The sequence below is a fragment of the Sarcophilus harrisii genome, chromosome 2, assembly GCF_902635505.1.
Source record: "Sarcophilus harrisii chromosome 2, mSarHar1.11, whole genome shotgun sequence".
Taxonomy (NCBI): domain Eukaryota; kingdom Metazoa; phylum Chordata; class Mammalia; order Dasyuromorphia; family Dasyuridae; genus Sarcophilus; species Sarcophilus harrisii.
In genome coordinates this window covers 341,118,971-341,135,522 of record NC_045427.1, presented here as the reverse complement: position 1 = coordinate 341,135,522, position 16,552 = coordinate 341,118,971, and the positions used below count along the sequence as shown (strand labels likewise).

The 16,552-nt window shown below is 33.5% G+C and overlaps 1 protein-coding gene across 2 annotated transcripts in view; it reads left to right on the top strand.

Annotated features, from left to right (window-relative positions):
- The window catches only part of TRIM9 (tripartite motif containing 9), a 209,761-nt gene extending 194,065 nt beyond the window's left edge, over window positions 1-15,696 (top strand). The window contains exons 8-12 of one of the 2 annotated variants that reach the window (XM_031952991.1): window positions 1,986-2,174; window positions 6,129-6,170; window positions 7,419-7,761; window positions 10,483-10,645; window positions 12,820-15,696. In XM_031952991.1, the coding sequence (XP_031808851.1) occupies window positions 1,986-2,174; window positions 6,129-6,170; window positions 7,419-7,761; window positions 10,483-10,645; window positions 12,820-12,882 (800 nt within the window). In that variant the 3' untranslated portion in view covers window positions 12,883-15,696. The remainder of the gene's footprint in view (window positions 1-1,985; window positions 2,175-6,128; window positions 6,171-7,418; window positions 7,762-10,482; window positions 10,646-12,819) is intronic. The other variant, XM_031952990.1, reaches the window with a different exon arrangement.
- Window positions 15,697-16,552: the final 856 nt, after the last annotated feature.

Sequence of the window (16,552 nt, the reverse complement as noted above, 5' to 3'; positions counted from 1 at the left end):
TTCCACTTTCTCAAATCTTTCTTTTAATGAGTTATATGCCTTTTTTATACTTTCTTGCAAAGTGTCTCTTTCCTTTCCCCATTTTTCTTCTAGCTCTCTTTTAAGATCTTTAATAATTTCTTCTAGGAGAGCCTTGTGTGATGGGGATCAGGTTATATCCCCCTTTGGGGTTTTTGTCTGGAGACTATTAGTCTCCACAAGGTTGTAAATCTGCTCTCTTTCTGTACAGAAGCTATCTATAGTTAAAGCTTGCTTTGCTTTTTTATTCATTTTTTAAAAAGCCCTATGAAGAGAAGTAGTGTGGAGTGGAAGTGAAATCATATAATTATTCCTGAAGTAAGGAGGAGCGCAGATAGGGCTCCTGTTAGTGGCCATGGGCTAGGATTACTATGTGGTAAGCATGGGTTTGGTGGGTCATTAGGTTTCATCATATAGCTATGAGCTTATTATATGATTATGTATTATCATGTAAGTACAAGCTTTCTAGTAGGGTAAACTTGGGGTTTGCCTTCAGTGCATAGAGGTTCTCAGCTTCTTGTACAGAACAGGGACAGACAATGAGGGACAGTAGCTGTCCTGTGAATAGGCTGCGATAAGTGGCCTCACTGCAGAAGTGCCACTGCCCTGGAAGGAGCCCTGCTGTGGCAGAAGTGTTACTTCCCTGGGCAGAGCCCTCTTCCCCCCCATACAGAAGTGTGACTGAAGAACAGCAGCTGCCCTGGGATCAGCAGCTGAGCAGCAGAAGTGTGACTGCCCTGGGCAGAGTCCTGGACTGTGGAATGTGGCTGCCTGTGGTCTGTCACTCCTGGTGCTGGGTGGGTGTGGCCAAGTTCTGTTAAACTCTCTCATTTTGGGAGTACACTCTATCTTTGGCTTTTGTGTAACTTTTCTGCTGATCTATTGCTTTGCAACCAAGCAGAGCAGCCAATCTGTAGTAGGATTCTCCCTGCAAATTCTCTACCCACGGAGACCACACTCTGCCCTGTGCATTAGCCTCCATGTTCTTCCTTCCTACCTATGTTGGCCTTCATCCGCTAAGACAGACCTTTTCTGGCAATCTTCCAGATTATCTTTGGCTGGTAATTTGTTGTACTCCCAATATTCATGGATTCTACCAGTCAAGCACTATACCAGAGGCTGAATTACTGAATCTATAAATGAGGGTAGAAGGGAGCTCAGAATAAAGCATGTGTCCTCTGCCACTTGGCTCCCAACTTATTTTTATAGTTATAAAGAGGTTAGTTGAGATTTTCAGGATCTAAACATAACTTCATAGGACAAGAGAAGAATCTAGTTTTCTTTACTAAACAGTAGACCAGTTCACTGTTTTCTTCCCTAAGCCACTTGAGTTTTATATCAGTCTTCCCATACAAAAACCAAAGCCTTGAGAGTATCTTGCTGCCTGTTTCAAAGAAAACAGCAGCAACTTGAAACATTTCTTAAGTGTAATATCATTTTAAGAAGAAAAAGGAAAATCATTGTTGTGAAGATTAATCCTAATTATCATCATCACTCATGCAAAAATTTCTACAAAGATTTTGTGGTCTAGGTATAAATTTGCCAATCACTTAGGCTAATTCTTTAATAGCCTTTTTGGTATCACCTAATAAAATTTACTTTCAAGAATAAATATCAACATTCATAATATTTAGTGGCAAAAAGGGAATGTACTTCTTGTTTCATTAACATATTTTGGAAGAATAAATATCAAACTATTTGAATACAGAGGAAAGAAAGAGCAAGGATACACTTACATCTATGTATATCTCTCCATCTTTCTGTGTCTCTGTCTCTGTCTTACTCTGGTCTTGTAAGAGATCTCTACTTTATTCCTTCCTTCATACCCCATTTTCTTTAAGTGGGGACATGTAACAGTCTTCCCCTTGGGCTCAGGCTTTGTGCTAGTGTAATTGGTAAGACTTTGGTAAAAGTGTGCAAATAGGTGACAGATTACTGATATCTAGTTTGCATTGATTGACATTTAGACACAGATTCTGAAGAACGGACTCTGGCTTTTCCATCACCTTCAGAAAGATTACAGCTCCGTAGGATGGGTCCTTTCTCATCAACCCTTAATCTACAACCCAGCTTTTCTGGAAGATCCTGCTTTGATATGCTATCTTCATCCCACCAGCTGAGTCTGCATTCTTCTTTACAGTCTCTGAATGTATCAGGTGAGCTGAAAACATATGACATTTCCTCTTAATCTTTGGGCCTTTTTAAGACTTTTCAGAAATTGTTTTGTTCTTGACATTCATGTACACACACACACACACACACACACACATACAAGCACACACTTTATAATATATATATATAAAGGAGTAATTATTCTCTATGTTTGTGGCCTGCTTTTAGGGTAAAAAGGATTTGGATAATGAAGCTTTGTGTTGTGTCTATGTGATATAACAAACCATTTGTGTTGCTTTTCATGTATAATGACATTGATAAGTAAGCTCTCCATATCAGTAAAAATTATTCCTTTTTTTACATTCACAATTTTTTATTCAAAAATTATCTCTTTTTGTTAACACTGTCATGAATCTTGTCATCACATACCATGATATAACACTAACACAATCCTCTTCTATAAAAAGGCCAGTACAACATTTTAAAAGTGAACAACTGCTGAATCCAAGAAGCCATTTGTGTCTGACAATAGATCAACACATCTGTCTAAAAAAAGCCTATTAAACATAGACTTAAGAGGTACCAGCAAACTATATCCTGGAAATTAGAGAGAAAAGAGCTAAAATTTGAAAACACTGGATGCTTGCTTGACAATTAAAAGAAGGACCTATAACAGCACAAGATAAAATAATTAAGTAATTAAAATCCACAAGGTCTGATAATCTAGCTGCCCTTTGCTTCACTTGCCATGAAGGAAGTTATGGCATATTTAAGTTCATTTTAGCAGTAATTACACTAAATACAGATTTTTACTTTTCTAGGATCAGTTTCATAATTAGAATTTAGAAAACTTGTGCAAGCTATGCTATTTAATTTCTTCAGAGCTATTTTCTAATCATTGATGTACATTTTTATACATTGCACATTTCCAAATATTTTTCCTTTTTTTCTTCATCCATATAGGCAAGTGAGGGAAATCATGCCATATCAATCCAAAACATATGCAAGGACTTCATGCTCTATTAAGTCTTTTTTTCCCTTTTATGTTTCTGTTTGTATGATTTAAAACATGCTTTGTTACTTAATTTTTTTCATGTGTCTGATGTAACAAAATATCAGTTATTACAATATATATATATATATATATATATATATATATATATATATATATATATATATATATATATATATATATGTCTTAAGAATAAAGGGTACTGGCCAAGATGGCGGAGAAGGCACACCTGACTTTCTAAGCTCCTCTCATTCCCCTCATAACCAACTATTTAATCCAGCCTCAGAAATAGCTTTTCACTACTTAAATTCATGAAGATCAGAAGCATACAACTTACCAGCTGAAGTCAATCTGGAAGATCGCCAGGAAAGGTTTGTCCTGAGGGGCCAGGAACAGATGCTATAGCACAGGCAGCCAGAGACTAGCGTCCTGAGCAGACCAGGGCGGGGTGATCTCTGTGGCTAGAGAAGTTATAGAGATGATTCTGCTATAGGATAACTGCCCTGCCTTGATTACAAAGCAGTAAACTGGCAGAAAAATTAAAGCCTAAAACAGAGGGGACTCTTAAAAACCGCCAGAACCTAACAAGATCTGGCTGTAACTACTCAAATCCGGAAGTGACTCAGGAAGACTGAAACTCAGCCCTGCAGCCACATCCTGCAGTTCAGGGCTTTTGTGGGGGCAGTTACAAACCGGCAAGGCAGGGGGACACAGCCTGGGCAGCCTCTAATCGGCACAGTGTGGGGCTCAGCCTGGGGCAATAGAACTTCCCCAGCAGGACTGTGCTTCCCAGGGCAGAGACACTTCCCATCCCTGCTAGTCCATTCACTGCTCAACTGCTAATACCCACAGCCCCAGAGTGGGATTTGGCTTGGGTTAGTGAAACTCTCACTGCTCAGTGTCTAGCCCCAGGGCAGTTGTTATCTCACACAGCTAGGGTTCTTTGCAGGGCACTTTCCCAGCTCTACCCTGCAGGCCTGAGTTACTTCTGGGTGGGGGATTCTTTCCCAGAGCACTCCAGTACCTCACTGCTTTTTGCAGCCAGCTAGCAGGACAACTACCCATCCATACATGTTTCACTGCTCTGCAGAGGAAGCTGGTAACCTCCTGGCCTTGAAGGCAGACCCTACAGGCTTTAACAAAATGAGTAAGAAAATCAAAAGGACAATTGATAGTTTCTATTCAGAAAGAGAACAGCTTTTCAACCCCGAAGAGACTAATAGCAGACAGTCTCTAGACAATTGTTGGTCCCCAATACAAAAGGCTCTCCTAGAAGAGACTATTAAAAACCTTAAAAGAGAACTAGAAGAAAAATGGGGAAAGGAAAGAGAAGCTATGCAAGAGAGTACAGAAAAGACATATAACTCACTAAAAGAAAAATTTGATGCAGAAAAGTAGAAAAAGAATAAAGGGTACTGTGATTTGAATCAATTATATTTAATAGTAATATAATAGTTATATTATTGAATTTCAACTCTTTTATGTTGTACTTAAAATAAAATATCTTTAATAAAATATCTTTTAGAACATTTTTCAAAAATGAACACATGTAAGTATAATTAATTAAAAACAAACACAAAAAAATGTCCTGAATACAGCCTATGTAACTGCTACAGCAGGAAATAGTGCAAAAAAGGAGCTCAGTTAGGAAAAAACATTCCATTAGAATTAAATTATAAAATTCAATTAGAAAAAAAGTGTAGTTTTATTGTATTTACTGAACCCTAATTCACAGATTGAACCAGGCAATTTCAAACTGAAATTAGGCATGAAATACAAATACAAATGAATGCATTATTCCCATTTTATTCTAGTAAAATATTAACCAAAGTAGGTTACATCCTTTAAATTCTAGTCATAATTCAACCATCGAACCTCCTATCCTTGTACATTATACATGACAAAATGACTTTTTAATTTTTAAGTTTGTGTTGAGAGCAAAATACTATAAATATTCCAGTAATTCTTTCTATTAATTTAGTCCTTAATACATCTTCCTTCAAAAATGTTATTACAAACATTTTTGTTACTTTTTTGTGTGGGTATGGGAAAGTTTTAGATTTCCTTTCTCTTAATTTCAATTAAAGCCAAATTTATAAGGTTCTTCTAATATTATCCCAAATTTTAGGTTGAATGGGAAAGTTAGGAAGGTTTATTGTAATCTCTTCTGGAGGGCAGTGCAATGATTCATGATTGAGTTATGATAGTTGTATTTCATGGATATCCTTCTGTACCATAAATTTCTATGGGACTAGGTATAAAAAATTTTGACATCTTAAAAGAATTAAGCTTTCAGAACATTTCTTTAACTACTTTAAAAATGATGTCAATATTAATAAATATCTTATTATTCAAATAATACATATATAGGCATAAATGAATATATTTGCTAATATAATTATGTCTATACTATAAATGAATATATAGTATAGACATAATTATATTAGTAAAACTGAACATAGACCTAAAACACAGCAGAAGTAATTTAGTGTAACTAATTGAATTGTACAGTGTGGAATTACAACCATATTGTAAATAGAATTGTTGTAAACTACAAAATTTTTCTATTTCATGCAAAATAATGTCTTTTTCCCCTATATTAAACAGTCAGCTTCTTAACATAGAAAATCATTAAAAAATGGTAGAAGATGGAATAATGAGGTTTTGCATTAGATCATTTCAAAAAAATTGAAAGAGGATTATCAAATGATCTTAAAAAATAATGTGATTTTCAGTGCAAAATTATACCGTGGATTTCATAGAACAAAGCTAAGTAGTAAACTGGTGTAGGAAGTGGAGAAAGGGCAGGTTTCTGGTTTTGAATGAGTCAAGTATATATTAACTTTATGCAGAATGGCACTTACTGTTGTATACAAATAATTTTAAGACTGGTTACTTTTTCTTATCTTTAAATACATACATATATATATATATATATATATATATATATATATATATATATATAAACATAGTATCTCTTTTATAGGATGCAATTTTGAGACACAATCCTCACCTTATTCTCAACTAGGCAAGTATATTTATCATAACTAAGTTTTATTTTAATTTATACTTTTGCTATGTCCATCAGTTTCCTTCACAAAATAAAGGGAAACAATTTAATTCAAAATAATTAACTACTCATACTTAAGATTCCATTATCCCAATTTTTTAATTCCTCTTATAAAAAAAAATCTAGCTCTATTTTTTCATACTTCATCAGATAAATGTCTAAATCCTTCTAATTTTCTTATCCATTAATTCAGACTACTATTTTGATAAAATTTGTGGATAACATTAACCACCCCTAAAGCTATGCTTTGCATGGGTTTTCTACTAAGACTATTTTCAATAATGTTCTTTCTCATACTCAGATTAATTTAGTCCCACCAAAAGGAAAGAATGACAATAATAACTGAAATTTGTGTAGTGCTTTAAAGTTACAAAGTATCCTCCAATATAATTGCAAATGCTTGTAAAATATAGCATTTTTCTTATAAATGAAATTTTACTTCTTGTTTCTCTCCTTCATGATGTTTGAAATGACAACAGTTGACATTTAAAAAATAATGACAGATATGAAATAACCTATGTTCTATTTTTAAAAATTTAGAAATCTGAGTGCATGTGAGTTTCTTATAGTGAATAAATCTTCATAAAGTATATTATTTTTAACATAGTATTTAAGAATTATAACATGGAGCACAACCACTTGCACTTAATGTTTAAAAGACAAGTACTTCCATAAATTATTTTATGTCAAATTATGTTGTGAAAGAATTCATAGTTATATTGCCAATTCATAGTTATTTATGAAAATGGAAGCCATAAATACTGATTTTATGAAGCAATTTTTCAATTATCAATAGAACTAAGAACTAAGATCAACTGGATATTATCAATTATTGCAAGAGTTTTATTGACCATGTAAGGTTCCATATTTTAGACTTTTCACTTTCTCCTTTATATATTCACCTTAGTTCAACACCTTTTTCCTTCTGGTGGTATTGTTTTGACACTCGCCGAGTAAAAAAAAAGCATTATTTCCATAATTGATGACACTCCACTTCTTGATCACTGACTTGGGAGTGTAGTCTGAGCAAGAAAACCCTTTCTCTAAAACATACCTTGCTAAGATAAATATTTAGTTCTTTGATTTTTATTTTATAAGAAGAAAGTTGCTATCACTTAGACAAATTTCTTCCAACACAGCCACAAAGGTCCATAAAGGTCCTTATCCTGCCTAGGAATTTTTAATAGACTATAGTCAGTGGTTCAGTCTTGATAACTAGATTCCCTTTATGTTTTTTTTCCCCAGTTGCCTGGTTTGCATTTGATCCTGGCTCTGCACACTCTGATATTATCTTCTCCAATGACAACCTGACTGTGACCTGCAATAGCTATGATGATCGGGTTGTGCTAGGGAAGACTGGCTTCTCTAAGGGAGTTCACTACTGGGAGCTAACAGTTGATCGTTATGACAACCATCCAGATCCTGCTTTTGGTGTGGCTTGCATTGATGTGATAAAGGATATGATGTTAGGAAAAGATGACAAGGCTTGGGCAATGTATGTGGACAATAATCGGAGCTGGTTCATGCACAACAACTCACACACCAACAGGTACCCTTCTGCTGCCAACTTGCCAAAAATTAAATCTTCTTGTTAAGTTTCTAGTAAGATAGTAAGATAATAAGAACTCCAGGCATAGCTCTTCATTACACCTTCCCCCTACTCTTGCAAAACTAAGCTGGCACAGGTATTATGTATATGCAGAGTTTAGCTGTTTGAAATAAAAGTCCCCTTCTTTCTTAATTTAATTTGACACCTATTTATTTAATGCCTTTTATATAAAACAATATACTAAGTCCTGGAAATATGAAGCAAAATAAAACATACTCTGTGTATTTAATATACTTACATTCTTATAACAAATGAGGCTTGCACAGAAATAACTTAATTTGGGAAAAAATTGTGCATGAGAAGTAAAGAGAGTAGCCAAAGAGATTCAGAAAAGGAGAGTCAATTTGTTCTTTTTTTTTTTTTTTTTTTTTGCTGAGCCAATTGGGAGTAAGTCACACAGCTAGGAAGTATTGAGTTCCTGAGACCAGATTTGAACTCAGATCCTCCTCACTTTAGTGTTCTATCCATTGCACCACCTAGCTATGGCCAATTTGTAGTGACTGGAGAGTCACTTTGTAGGTGGGAACAGGGACATTAAGGAAGGTTAAATGGGGAAAATATTGACTGAGTGATTATTCAAATAATTATACAGTAACTTCACCTCTTCCATTTGAAAGTTTGCTATAATACAAAGTAATTTATTAAGAAACTGGAAACTGGGGTTTGATTAAATATTAGTTCTATTTCACTTATCTGCCTTTATCCTGGTGAATCAATTTTTACATGCAGATGGAATTGTGAACTCTTTCTTTAATACCTAATATATTGATGGCTAAGAACTGGGAACATCCCACTATTTCTCTAGAGAGAAAGGGAGAAGCTGGAAATTTCAGTGTGCAAGCTGCTCATAGGACTGCAATAGGCAATGAAGCATTAATAGTTGTCATTTCTTAAAACTTTGCTTTTGAAGCATTATTTTTACCACATTTTGTTTAAATTAAGAATTATCAATTCCTTAGAGGAAAAAATTCTGTCCAGTGACTGATTTTTCTGGTCTTTCCAAATGGATGAATTGCATATATGACAAAATTTATTTTGCAATTTCTGTAATAAGAATTTATTTTTTTCTTGAAGTCCTTCCTTGCATTTAACTCTTTTCACTTCTAAAGTTACATGTTGTAAACTTCCTAGGATGGACAAGCAACTTTCATAGATTCTCATTTCATTCAGAAAGACCCATTTGGGCAAATAAATATCCAACAGTCTATCTGGTAATAAGTCAGTGGTAGGATGACAGCATTCTCTCTAAAAAGATGCTTCAGTAGGAAGCATTAGTCAGTCATTCACCCAGTATGTCTTTCTTTTCTTTATAATTTTATAACTTTTTTTCTTAGAACTTTTCTGTTACTTCTGTCAATCCAATCTTGCATTCTCCAATGTCATATGAATTAGATTTTTAGATCATTTGAACCAGATATAAAAATACACTGGATTTCAGGTGAAGGACATCATTTCTCTTCCTCCAGAATTTTTTTGAATCAGTGACCTATGACTATCAGAGTCAAAATTAGAAGGAGATTACTAAATTATTCTTTTAGATTCCTTATTTAGAAGTAAAGGGATACAGAGTAACAACTATCTATCTCACCATTCAAATAAACTTTTTTTTAAAGAATAATGTCGGGTGCAAACTACATCAGACTTTTGTTGTCACTGTAGAATTGCATGTGATTGATAATCACTGAATTTTGTAAAAAATATTGCCTGTAAAATGGCCAGACACAGTCTTAATTTTTTATGTGGAGGAGAAGGAAAGAAAAGGGATTCTTTATAACTCTTACACTTAATTATTTTTGCTGAACTTTTGTATTGCCAGTCACAAAAAAATGTGTGTGTGTGCTTGTGTATGTGTATATGTGTGTGTGCATGCATGTGTGTGTGGCAGGGAGGGGGCAAATTTGAAACATTTCATTTAATTTTACTTTAGAAGCCTATCACAGACATTTTTGTAAACATGTTTCTTTGTCTCCACATTCCACAAGATTGCTACAATTTAAGTATTTTCATCCAGTTTTGATTTTTTTTTAGACAGAGTCTTGGAGTCTATAATGTTATAAAATTATCCAACCTGCTTAATTCAAATTCAAATCTGAAAATTAAAATTTAAAATGTACTGATTCTCTTTCAAGAAAAATCTTTCATTATAATGTGCACTGAGGCCCAAGACATAATTCTTGCATATATTTTTCAGGCTTGGTTTATATACCTGTTTGTTTTTGGTTTTGTGTGTTTTGTGTGTGTTTGTGTGTGTGCTTTAACTATTAAATCAGCAAAGTATCATATTGTGAAATAGACTTAAAATCAAGAGATAAGAGTTCAAATCCAGACTTTGCTACCAACCAAATATGTGACTTGAGGAAGTCTCAAATTCTTTATTCTCAAAATTTTAGATCACATGATTATTGAGATCCCTTCCACTTCAAAATTTCTATGGTTGTATGATATCAAAACCAGGGAAATTCATAATTAAAATTTATTGTAGAGCATAACAAGAGAACCTAGTCTCCGGTGAGTCAGAAGATTTTTTTGTCACTGGTGTTTGTTTAATTGTTAACACTAAGAAGCAGCAAAAGAGAGAATCCATTATTCATATATTTCACATTTATAAACAAGGAAAAAAATTATTTTAGCTGCCATTTCAATTATTTTCTTTTCCCACAGAACTGAGGGAGGGATCACAAAGGGTGCCACAATTGGAGTCCTTCTTGACTTAAATAGAAAAACCTTAACATTTTCAATCAATGAAGATCAACAAGGTCCTATTGCCTTTGAGAATATGGAGGGTCTATTCTTTCCTGCTGTCAGTCTAAACAGAAATGTACAGGTAAGTATTTTGTCCCTACAGATGGAGAAAACATTTTTATGGCAGCAGCTTCAGAGGCTCGTGATTTCAGAGTAAAACTCATAGCATTAAATTTAAAAGATCACAGAGAAGGATGGTGAGGAGAGGGATGTGATTGTTATTATAAGACTGGAAGAGGATTTTAAAGGAGTATAGAATTAAGATGTGGAGTGGAAAAGAGAACTGAATAAGTACTTAGTTCTGACTACAAAGTTTGATATTGCATTGTAGAGATATAGTCCCTCCCTATTGCAAATAATCAAGTGGGAAAGAAACAGAGAAGGCAACAGGTGATACAAATACCTATATCAGGTTAATAAACAGTATTTAATCTAATTTTAAGACCTGGGAATATATTTTAAGAATATTATATAAAAACTATCCAGTAGTCTATATGCTCATCACTTTTTAAAATATGAAACATAATTTCTTTTTAGTGTCTGCCCTTGGGCATCACATGGAACAAAAAAGGAGTGATGACAGTCATTATAATCACATATTCAGTCATAAGTTACTATGTATATAACTCTTTTGTTGTATGCTGTGAGTGGATTCTGGAGCAAAATAAGCTAATTACAATTACAAATCCACATAGATATGTAGAATTATCCCTGTGCTTATGATCTTATCACCTTGAAGCAAATATTTCAGTTCTATTTCCTCTCATTTTCCTAAATATTCTGGCTTATTGCAGTAGAGTGAAGAGAATACATTGATTCAATTACTGTGAACTTCCAGCTGCTTTCTGCAGGCCTCATGAGGAAAAAAAAATGTCTTAGCTAGTCTTCAAAATACTGACACACCTAAGATCTACTACCACAATTTCTATTTACCTTTTAATTATTCATAAAGGAAAAAATATTGAGCTAAATATTAATCATAGGGGGCATAATCAGGAGCAAGGGGATGTTATAAAAAACAAATTTAGATTTGATATAATAAAAAACATCTTAACAATTAGGGCTATCCAAAAAAGGAATTACCCTGACAGAGAGAGCAGGTTCACTCTACATTGAAAATCTTTAAACACAGGCTAGCTGACCATTTTTCAAGTATGTTCTAGAGAGAATTATTGTTAATATCTTGGCTAGATGAGATTATTGTTAACAGCTCTTCAAAGTATAAAAATCTGTGGTCCTGTGATTCTCCTTTGGTTTTCAAGATTCTCTTTGAGAAGAAAATGTTTCTTATAACCTAAAAATAGTGAAGTAAGATCAGTTTTCACAAAGATGAGAAAAATATGAGAATAATACATGAAACAGCACTGAACACACTCAATCTAGATTTCCAACAATTTATGACTGCATTGAATAATAGAATTTTAAAGCTAAAATGAAATTTAGTTGTTCAGTCATTTTCAGTCATATCTGACTCCTCATGAGCCCATTTGGGATTTTCTTGGTATTTCTTCTCCAGCTCATTTCGCAAATGAGAGAACTGAGGCAAACAGAGTTAAGTGATTTGCCCAGGCTCACACAACTAGTAAGTGTCTGAGATTAAATTTGAACTTAGAAAGGGGAATATTCTGATGCTAGACCTAATACTCTATCCACTTTTCCACCTAGCTACTCTAAAAAAAAAGGAACTTAAAAATTAATATAATCGAACTGGGTTAAATGTGATGGTTAATAGTTTGTATTAATGTAACTAAATATAGATGAAAGGGTTTGACCCTAGGAATATTTAAGTAGGCCCTATAAAGAATAAAATTTTTCCAGTACATGCTTTCACTTTCCAGACATAAGATAAAGAGGCTTCAGAGGTGACCTTCAGCTACATTCTCCTGAATCTAAGTTGCATTTCTGTTAAACATGTCTCACTATCTGCAACAAGTTTCCACCAGAATGTTAGGGAGGTTGAAAAGCATATTGATAAAATTTAAAATTAATGCCTTAATCCGATTTCTTTTTGATTCTCTGAAAGTAGACATCAAAGAAGAAATTCACAGAATGTGAATATTATATTAGGTATACTATATCTAATATTATTATTAATAATACTATATATACTATATTATACTACTATATATACTATATTATAATACTATATTATACTATACTATATTATAATACTATATTAGAGAATACTATATTATAATACTATATTAGAGGGCAGGTAGAGCAGGATTACAATTTCTGACCATATTCTTCTTGTAGGTAACACTTCATACTGGACTGCCAGTACCTGATTTCTACTCCAGCAGGGCATCAATAGCATAACAAGAGCCCTATTCAGAAGCCAGCTACCTTTATTCATCCCTAGTTGAAAGTCGCTAAATTTATTCAAGATCAGACCTGATGACAGTAAGGGGGGAAATGTGGATGGTTCAGAGACTGTTAATATCAACTAAGAAGTTGGAAGAATAAAGCTGGTCTTCCACATTCTTTGTATTCTATAATTCTGCCATGTATTCTCTCAATATCTCCAATGTTAACATGTCTGCAACAGCTTTGGTGTTTGGTTCTTTTGATCAATAATATACCTGGGTATACTGCAGTGTTACTCTGTGTCCAATTTAGGGTTTTTTTTCTGTTATTTCATTTGGACTTTAATTTAGGTGAGCTATTTTTTCTTCATGATAGTGCTGCCATCTTAGGAGAAAATGTTCATGCTTACTTTCCCCAAGTTTTCCCTCAAAGAGTTCTATACTATAAGTAAGAATGACTTGAAAAGAAAATTTGAAGATGTGGTCAATTTATTCCTTATTGAGTTCTGTGTAGATACATGTAGTTCAAGTATTAGAGCCATAACTTAAGCAAAGTAACTAAGTATACCTAGAAAAGGTGACCTAGATATTTTTTCAGGGCTTTGATATTTAGAAAGAGCAAAAAAATATAAATAATTCAAAAAGATTACAATTTTTAAATTGCTTACACTTCCATTTTTTCTATAATATCATTTGTCCCTCTGGATATAGGTATAATAATTAGTTATATTACCAAATAGCTTGCTTTGTTCCACTGACAGACACAAACCAAGTCAGCTCTTCCTACTCAGGCTATCTTGCTATCCAATGGCCTCCCCAATAATACCCTTGTGGTATCCTGGTATCTCCCTCTTTATGGACTCTGTTGCTCTCAAAGGTCAGGGTTCCAGTAATATTTAGGACCTGTTTTTCCACAAAGCTCTGTCCTATGTCTCCACACGGTGGTATTAAATTCTACCTCCACCTCCACCATGGTGGAATCTCTTTCTTAGGACTTTTCTGCTCATTTTGCAATCCTCTGAGAGGGTACCTAATATGCCTATTGTTGAGGTCTTCTACCCCTACTTTTAATTTGAGATTACATTTAGTGATAAGATTGTTAGTTATGGCTCTACTAAATACTAAATGATTTTGTTGTAAATTAGCATAATAATATCAGTCATTTAAAAATAAAGCTTTACAATTAGAACTAGTCAGTCCCTGGAGTCACTAATTTCTTGTGATGGCACATGGTATCAGCAGAATGGAACTTTAAAAATTACATCAAAAATAGTTTTTCATTTTAGTCTCTACTGAAAATGGTAATAATAGTTACCATGGCAGGCCTCTACATATATTTTCAGTTCTTCTGATACTTATTATGCCACTTCCCAGCCCCTACTGGAATTGTGCTACCATATATCATGGAGTCTGGTCCAAATGATATTGGCTCTCCAATATGTCAAAAGTGAAAAGAAAGTCAAGCTTTAAAATAATAGCTCTGTGAGGATACTAATTGTTCTTTGTGGTAGAGTAAATTTGCCCTTTTTCAATATCATCCATAGCAGAACAGAGCAGAGCATCTATCCATACAAATGTACGTTTCCCACAAAATATCTCAAATATTGTCATCCATGATATTTATATTCTCAGGAATTTCCTTTTTTAATCTTATACTTGTACCCATTTCCCTCATGCTTACTATAAATAAAAATGTAACTTTACTCTGCTAATCTCTCACAATTTAACTTTCTGGGATAATTCTGACTAAAGAGGAAAAAAACAAGTTATGTATGACTCCAGAATGTTAACTCTTGCTATTTATGTATAAATTAATTGCATGATATTTGCAATGACATTTCTTTGCTTTTATTTATTTCATAGAGTATGTTTAACAAACTTTAAGAAAGAGTGGAGAGAAGTTAATCTCTTTAGTTTGTTGTACAATGATTTATTTGCCAATGTATCAAGAAGTTCAGTCAGTAATAAATTTAAATGGGGGAAATGGCAAAAAGAGGTTAGCTAACACATTAGTATTATAGGAAAAAGGCTGTAAATAACCACTTTTAGCATTCAATTTTTACCTGTTACATTGTTCTTCAAGTTTAAATTGGCCTAATGTATTGAATGGGTGCTATTTGTTTACATCCATTTTGGTTTTTCTTCACTACAGAAAAACGCTGTTGCAGGACAACACTAGTTTGATATTTGTTTTAATTTCCAATGAATTTCGATGGCTGGACCACTATAGACTCATAGTGACTGTTATTTCCTTATGGAATTGTTTCTGCTAATTAGATTTCTAGTATTACTAATACATTCTTTATTGTGTTTGTAGCTGCATATACCTGCTGTGCTAAGAAATTGTCACACTTAACTGTTCAAATAAATAATGTTTATGGGAGAACATTGAATGTTTATTTAGCATTTATTTGTATTTATCCTCTCTTAAAGTAATATCCTATCTGAAAAAATGTGTCCATGGAAGTAGGTCAAAACTCTAAGAATGAATTTTTTGTTGTTGTTGCAGAGATTCTTTGTCAAGTACAGATTGGACAACATGACCTATAATATCTCTTCTAACTAAAATTCTAGTGAAAGAGTATCCCTAAGTCTACCAACTAACTTATTAATTATGCTAGACCACACAATGCAGTAGTAAGTATGGGAAAATGAGGCACTCATAAAATTCTATAGTATTTGCACTTAAGACTGACAATCCCTACCCACAATCTACTTTTTTAAAAATAATGTTTTCCAATTATCTTTTTTTTTTCCAATGCAAAATGAGATGAAGCCCGTTCTTTATTAATCTAGTACTATTCCCTTGGTAGGAACAGGCAAGACTCAGTTACACCAGGAGAAAGACTTTTATTTCTGAATATTCTGTTTCTTTCTTTTCTTTCTTTTTTTTCAGAAGCAATTGGGATAAAAGATTTGCCCAGAGTCAAACAGCCAGTAAGTATGGAGTGTGTGAGACTGGATTTGAACTCAGGTTCTCATGACTCCAGGGCTGATACCTTATCCACTGCACCATCTAGCTAATCCTTATTACAACATTTTCTGGTACAAACTATAAACACAGAATGAGCTAAGTGAGTTTGTCTGAGAAGTCAAAGAGTCATATAGTAGTGATAATGAAAGCCAAGATAATAGCTTTGGCTATAGAACTTGAGGCAGCAAATCTGTTCAGAAAAGGAGCAAGTAAAAACCAGAAATCAATTCTAGCTTAAAGGAGATGAAGTCAAAGATTCATAAATAAGAGGTTCTGTGGGTGAATTACATTAGGAAAAAATCCATTCATTCCTCACAGATTTGTTAACCCATTCCAATTACAGTATACATTTTAAAGCTTGGGTTCTAACCTTAAATACCTTCTAAATTTAGTTTACCTAAAGTAGTCCCACTACTATCAAAGAGTATATTTGGATACTTCCAAATTAATTGCTAAAATTGCAATGTCCTCATTAATCAATTAGTTCTGAGCACATTCCTCAGGTTATGAATTGTCATTTATTTACTAAAACTACAGAAAACTCATTTCCCATAAATGTTTGTTCATCTCTTTATATCAGATTCACTAATCTCCTAGGGAAAAATCAATTGCTGACTACAGTTATTTATTAGTTTAAGAAGCAAGCAACAAAGCAAAAACATAAATAATCTAACAATTTTAAAATGTATCAATTGTACAAAAATTATAA